The following is a 7,689-nucleotide window of genomic DNA, read 5'->3' as shown; positions in this document are numbered from 1 at the left end:
GAGGCGCACGCGCAGCGCGAGGGCCGACGGGAGGCGGGGCGCGGACATCACCTGTCCCGAGGCGCGCAAGCGCAGCGAGAGCCGGCGGGGGGCGGGGCGCGGCGGCGGGCTCCTGTCAGAGCTGCTGTCGCCGGCCAGGGTGCTGAGGCGGCGTCGCGCGGCGTCTTGAGGCGGGCGCTGTCCAACATGGAGGCGGCGCCGGCAGAGCAGCACTGAGGCGGCGCCGGAGCCAGGCGCCGCGCGCGCCCTGCTGAGGAGCCATGGGCAACGAAGCGAGCCTGGAGGGCGACGTCCCGGCCGGCGTGGACGCGGACCTGAGCCGGCTGAGCGCCGAGGAGCGGAGCCAGATCGCCGCCGTGCTGTCGCGGGCGCAGGCGCTGCCGCCGGGCGCCGCGGAGCCGCCGTCACCTCACAGGCAGGGCGCTGGGCACGGGCGCGGGCGGGCGGAGGGCGGTGGCATGGGCGGGGTCCCTAAGGCCAGGTCGTGCGTGACCGCGCCCCGCGACGCGAGGGCCGGCCCGGCCACCCTGCCCACCCTGGTCGTGATCACCTGGTCACCCTGCCCACCCGGCTCATCCTGCCCACCCTGGCCACCTTGGTCACCTCCCCAACCCGGTCACCATGGTTCCCGAGCCCACCCTGGTCACCCGGTCGTGATGCCCACGCCAGTCACGATGCCCAACCTGGTCACGATGCCCACCCGCCACCCTGGTCACCATGTTCACCCTGCCCACACTGGTCACCCTGGCCGGGCCGGGTGTGCGAGGAAGGTGGGCGCAGCCTGGGTCTGTGACCCGGAGTCCCGCGTGTGCAGGCGGGAAGCAGATGGCCGGGTCACCCGGCAGGTGCTGTCCAGGGAGTGGATGTGCGTTTTTATGTAAAAGTGACTTTCAGGTTTTGGAAGAACATATCTTCCAAATTTACATTACCTTACAATTAGTGTTCACCACACATATTTAAAAACAAAAATACATGACAGTTTGCAAGGCAGTCCAAGAGCTAATTTGCCATCTCCATGTTCTCATCCCCTTGCCTAACTTTTCATTCCTTTCCATCCTGATAGATGAGGCGCTGAGAGGCTGTCATCACTGTGTCCTGCCTTTCACAGTGTAAGCAGGGCTCTTAACTTTCCCCATGCACAGGGAGCTGTTCTCCTTCCTGGTCTAAAACCACTTCTTCTCTAAGATAACAGAGGGGAAAGCTACAATTTTCATTTGAGATACTGGAAATAGAAAAGATGTGATCAAATAGATGTTGAGTCCTTTACTTCATAAAATACATTTTGACTTAGCCACTGTCAAAATCAAATAATTAAACACTATGGGACCAAAGATAGGACAATTTTAAGACTGGCAACAATGTTTTCATATATCTTAAATGTAAAAAAATTGTCAATAAAAGTGCTGTTCTTAAAAAGCCATTAGAAAAGTTCCATTGTATTAAACATGGCAATTAATGTTTTAAAATGGTTAACATATTGGGAAGTTTCTTCAATATAACATTTTCTTACCTATTTATAAAAACAGTAGTTTATGATATGTACTGTTTTTCTCTAATGAAAGTTTGACATGGAAAAATTGTGATGTCTACTTACTTGATTTTCGGAGGGTAATAACAAAGTAATATTTTTATTACCCATTAAGAAATGCATGGCATATTTTAGACAATTTTTCCAAAGAGCACGTGCAACAGGTCTAACATACTGGTTACATTTACTAAGAAAGGTGTGCTAACTTTTCTTTTATTCAGAAGTTACCTACAAAAATACTATTTTACCACATATAGACTTGACTTGATATGGTATCAATATATTTTTAAAGACAGGCAAGAAAATGTTTACCTTAAAGCTCTCTGTTAACAATTTTGTTATGGTGTAATTATTATTAATAGATAACCTGTGTTGGAAACAGCTCTTAGTAAAGAGAACCTCCATATGCTCAAATAAAAGTGGGTCAGAGTTTTGCAACATACCTATATTTTACTGACAGAATTTTTTGAAAGGTACATATATTTCAGAAAGTTAGCCCCATATTTTATAACTAAGGAAGCACTTGGTCCATCATTTAGAATAATGTTAATTTAAACATACACATGAATGTGTGTGTGTGTGTGTGTGTGTGTGTATATATATATATATATATATATTTGAATTTTTGAGTGCTTAGGAGTATGAATTAGACATGGTGGAATTTACCTTCTATTTTTAAGAAATTAAGATAGGCAGCTTGAAGACCATCATTCTTATCCTATTGATTTTAACTGACTCATAGCAGTTTCTGTGCAGTTTTCCAACAATGTATGTCTCAAATCCTTGCCTCCAAATAAGGCTAATAATACTTGTCTTAAAGAGTTTTATGTATCTTAGGATTTGTGAAAATTAAAAATGGGCATTAATGATTTTGCTGGATTTTCAATGTAAAGAAACCTATAAAGAATGGTAATAGGAGCAGTGCAAGGCAGTGTAGTGGTGGTGGGGAGAAATTCCTATATGTATACCCACTTAGGAGCAAGATTTCCAGGCTTCTATGATTAATGAGCTTTATAACTTGGAATAAGTCTGTTAGCTATAAATTCTGGTGTCCTCTACAGTATGAAAATGAATAGATCTTCCTAAGCTTTATAGTTCTGGTATCATAGAATTTCATGTGACTCAGCACTCTCAAATTAAGTGTCATATTTTATCATTCCAGCGGTTTTTACATCCCTCTATTTACTTACATGTTGACCTCATTTTAGGTGAATTTTTTTTCTGCTAAGTTATGAAAGAACAGTTATAATCTAAGGAAACAAGCAGTGAAATGAAAGGAGGTAGCATGCAGCATGAATAGCTATGGGCTAGAAAGATGGGCATAAATGAAGTGCTCTTGGATTGTGCATTCACTGTTGACTGGGAAAGAGCACTTGTGTTGCTTCTGTTCTCTATTTACAGCTAGAAGTGTGTTGTGTGAGGAGGGCTTACAGGTAAACTTTCCTGATAGAACAGTTGAGTTGAAGCTGGCAGAATTGGCTATTTCCTGTCATGCCCCTGGGGCCTCTCCTGCTGAGCAGCCACCTGCCCAACTGCTTTTTCTCTGGAGCCACAAGCTAAGCCTCCATTCTTAAGTGAATATGAAATGTAGCCATTCAGATCTTAGAAGAAGCTGAAGGGAAAAGAATCCAAGAAATACTAGAGTAAAACAAAAATGTGAGATGTTCATTCATGGGTTTGCTCCTTGTTAACCATCCATTTATTCATTAATTCATCAAACATTAATTCTCATGCACTAGTTGCCAGGCTTAGCTCCAGTGGCAAAAAATAAGCTAAATGTAATCTCTCTAGGAGTTTACAGTCCTGTGTATAAGACACAGATTACATTTTAGTTTTATTTTTAACAGAGCAACTGTTACAATAAACAAATTTCATGATGAGCAGACAGGCAGTTGACCAAGGCATCTTTACATTAAGCTGATACCATCTCTTAATGATTTATTTTCTAGATCCCTCTCTCAGATCTCAGGGTTTTACTTTATTTATATCATTATAGCAACTTAGTTTACATTGTGGGTAAGCCTTAACGGCTCTATAGGTCTTATCTGGTGAGTCCTGGCGTGGCATATCTTAGTGTTTGTGGGAAGTATATAGATAAGTTGTGGTGCAAGCAGCTTGGTTTCCATTTTAGGATTTACTGTTATCACGGGTATTTAGTACTCATGAAGTTCTTTTTTTTGTTTTGTACATGTGTTGGAATAAATGAAATTATGTTATAAGACAACAATTAAAGTAAGTTTGATAATATTTTAGAAGAGAATAATTTGGTAAATTCAAGAACTTATTTTTTATATTCCATTTAAAAAGAGGTTTCTAGAATCCTATATAAAGAAGTAATTCAATAAAATGCCTAATCAATTACTTGTAAGATAGTCACTTCTATAATCCCTTCCATGGGATATTCATTACATTACTGGAATAGAAAACATTTCTAGAATAATGTAAAAATCTGAACAATGTACCTCTTTGAAAAAAATCTATTTTTATTTTCTTTTGTCTTCATATGGAAAAACAGCACATAGGAATTTCCTATAAGGAAGCATTCAAAATGATGTTTCTCACACATGGGAGTGTGTATTTTTTTTAAAGAGCACGTATTGTACCAGAGGACTGTTAAAATTAACTAGATAAGTAATTTAGTTTCCTATTTAAGTGAAGGCTTTGGAGACAAACCAAAATGTTTATTTTCTTTGTGATATTTTTCTTGAAGGAAATTGCCCCAGCTAAAAATCTACTTCTTTGGAGGGGGTATGCTGTAGAGTAGAACCTTGCATATCATCTATTAAGCAAGCATTGTAACTGATACATACTACCAGCATTGTTAATTCATCTTTAATAAAAAATCACTTTGTTCCTACACTTTGTTCATGCTACTTGTAAATTATTTTCTTTCATCCCAAGTCTTTGGTTTTGTAATTATTGCTTCTTTGCTTCCTATTATGTCGTAGATCTTGATCCTACTCATGTCTCTACATCATTAGTGAAGTACTAAAAAACATACTATTATTGAAATGTACAAAAATGAAAAACTGTATTCTGGCCTACTGGCACCTAAACCTTGAAAGATAGAAGTAGTAACACCTATGGAAATTCATTGTGATCATTTCATGTTTTATGTTCTGTGGGACCATGATTTCTCTATTCTGTTTTTTTTTTTTTCATTAAGGAGAAACATACCTTTTCCCAAATTAAAAAGTGAGATGTGCTAAACAAAAATATGTAGCTGATTATATAGTAACAATGTGGAATATTCTTGTAATTGTAGCTTTATTGGTAAAGACTGTCTTATTTTAAAAATTAATGTACTTATTATGACTTTTGGCTAAATATTTGGATAGGATCAAAAACACCTATTTTAATTAGTCATTAGTCATCTAAAGTTGATCACATTTCTGAAGCTTTTTAAAAAATCATTTTGAATATTTGTCTCTGAATTAAAAGAAATCTTGAAAATCAGTGTTATGTCTTTGTGTCAATGTTAACAAAAATAAATAAAATTACTACTGAGCTGTAATTGGCAACAAGAAGTGGTGCAGCGCAGGCTGCGTGGTGAGAGGTCACCATGTGCTTTCTTCATCTGAGGACAGCGCGGTGCTCTCAAATACGCTCAGCTCACATGTTGCTGTTTGGATGCCAGGCTGTATTTCAGGACGCACTAAACATGTATTGTTAACTTTGTGTCGAAATTTTAGGTTAAAAATTGTCTGTTAGGAAGAAATAAAGACATTGGACTTACAAAAGAAGAATTCTTAAGTGTCTAAATTATGAAAGTAGCAATCTGTATTCAGTGAAGTTTCATAAAGGTGTTGTTTGTGGGGCAAGCGTTCTCTAGGATGAGCAGACTTGAGTGGACTGTCCTTGGCCAGGCACCGGCTCACCTCCAGTACCAGGCTTTTTTCCACGCTGTGTTGTGTGCCTTATACAATCAATGCAGCTTCTTGAAATCAAGTAAAAAAAATTGCAGCAATCTCCTACATCTTAAAATAGTTTCACTTCTTAATGCTATTAGTATTTAGGAGACTTTCACTAACCATAATTTTGATTTTAAAAAGTATACTTGGTGACCATATATGCACTGAAATATGGCATTGCATTGACTTATTGAGTTTTAAAGTTAAACCTACATTTAACTACATTTTAACTCTGGTGACATTCTATTAAACATATGTAAATTACTTTCATAAATGTTTTCCTATTTCATAAAGTTTTCTAATCACTCACAGGATGCTATACAATTGCTTTTACTCATATTTATACATATAATTTTGATAATGTAAGAAAGCAATACTATTTTATATTTGATTTGAAGTAACTTTCACCATTTCACTTATTTTTCTTCTACCTTTCCAGGAAACAAGAGTTGGATAGTAGTCAGGCCTCAAAGCAACCTGGGAAGCCTCCAGACCCAGGGCGTCCTGTTCAGCCTGGTCTCAGTAAGAGCAGAACCACAGACACTTTTAGGTTGGAGCAGAAATTGCCTGGAAGGAGCCCTTCCACTATTAGTTTGAAAGAATCCAAATCCAGAACTGATTTTAAGGAAGAGCACAAGTCCAGTATGATGCCTGGTTTCCTCTCAGAAGTTAACCCTTTAAGTGCTGTCTCCTCTGTTGTAAATAAATTCAACCCTTTTGATTTGATATCAGACTCTGAGACATCCCAGGAAGAAACCAACAAGAAACAAAGAATAGCTCAGAAGGACCAAGGAAAATCTGAGGGAATCACCAAACCTCCATCACAGCAGTCACCCAAACCAGTTCCTAAGCAGCAAGGACCTGCCCGGGATCCCCGTCAACAGGAAGGCTCTCCCAAACCAGTCCCTTCCCAGCAAGCTGAGAAAGTCAAACCACAGCCTTCTGCAACAGGAATGCCAGCTCAGGGGCCTGTGCTACCACCTCAGACAGATCTGGCAAAGTTGTCACTTCAGCGTGAGGCAGCCAAGCCTCAGGCTAAGCAGCCAGACTCAGAGCAGGGAGTGGCAGTTAAACCCTCTCAGCAGAGCCCATCCAAGCCACCTATGCAGCAGGCAGGTCCTGGGAAACCTCCAGCCCAGCAGCCTGGGCCTGGAAAACCAGCAGTCCAGCAGCCAGGGCTAGCAAAGGCCCTTGGACTACAACCAGGAACAGTGAAGCCCCCGGCCCAGCAGCTAGGGACCCCAAAATCTACTGCTCAGCAGCCTGCACCACAGTCTCCAGCCAAGACGCCAGGGCCTACAAAGCTTCCAGCTCAGCAGCCAGGTCAAGCAAAGTCTCCAGCTCAGCAGCCGGGTCAGACAAAGCCTTCTGCTCAGCAACCAGGCCCAGCGAAGCCCCAAACTCAGCAGCCTGGCCCAGGAAAACCCCCAGCTCAACATCCTGGCCTAGCAAAGCCCCCAACTCAGCAGCCAGGCCCAGCAAAACATTTAGCTCAGCAGCTTTCAAAACCAGTCCCGGGGAAACCTTCACAACCACCACCAAGTTCTCCATCTGTAACTCAGATTCCAGTACAAGACTCCTCTAAAACCATCTGTCCTCTTTGCAACACCACTGAACTTCTGTTGCATGTTCCAGAAAAGGCCAATTTTAACACATGCACTGAGTGTCAAACCACTGTCTGTAGCCTCTGTGGTTTTAATCCAAATCCTCACTTAACTGAGGTGAGTGCATCTGCCCAAGTCCTTGGGCGTGTGGGTACCTTGCCTATGTGATGCTTGGGTTGATACTGACAGGATGGGCTTGTCTTTCTCTGCTTCTTCCTCCCTCCCCTCCCCCTTCTTATCCTCTTTCCTCCCTTTGTCATACCTCCTTCCTTCTCATCTTCCTTTTTCTTCTTTGCTGTCAATTATAAATTAGTATATTTTCTCTAGCGCTAAACCCAAAATATTACCAGAGTTTGGCATTAAAAAAAAGAATGGGTTGGCTGAAAGATGTTGAGCATCTACTCAGTTCTGTGTGTAAAGCCTATATTATTATTTAGTATACAATGATACTGCTTGAACTTTGAAGTTGATGCTGTTATCTATTACATTTTGGCACTATTAACTAGGATTATAATTGTATTAAGAAAAAAGCAGGGAAATACCATGTCACTGTAAAATTGAGATTGTTTTTCCTGCCCTTTCCTGTAAGTGATTCAAATACTCTTAGAGGGAAGCTTCCCTCTTTAGGTAAGAATTGTGGGCAACA

At 41.3% G+C, this 7,689-nt stretch overlaps 1 protein-coding gene across 1 annotated transcript in view; it reads left to right on the top strand.

Moving 5' to 3' along the window:
- Positions 1–224: 224 nt before the first annotated feature.
- Pclo (piccolo presynaptic cytomatrix protein) overlaps positions 225–7,689 on the top strand; it is a 488,156-nt gene continuing 480,691 nt past the window's right edge. Inside the window, exons 1-2 of the mRNA XM_023724320.1 lie at positions 225–415; positions 5,879–7,160. Coding sequence (XP_023580088.1) covers positions 261–415; positions 5,879–7,160 — 1,437 coding nt within the window. The 5' untranslated portion in view covers positions 225–260. The remainder of the gene's footprint in view (positions 416–5,878; positions 7,161–7,689) is intronic.

The sequence above is a fragment of the Octodon degus genome, unplaced genomic scaffold (genome assembly GCF_000260255.1).
Source record: "Octodon degus isolate 3935 unplaced genomic scaffold, OctDeg1.0 scaffold00108, whole genome shotgun sequence".
NCBI classification, from domain to species: domain Eukaryota; kingdom Metazoa; phylum Chordata; class Mammalia; order Rodentia; family Octodontidae; genus Octodon; species Octodon degus.
The sequence above is the reverse complement of the archived record's forward strand: the minus strand, read 5'-3'. Positions and strand labels throughout refer to the sequence as shown.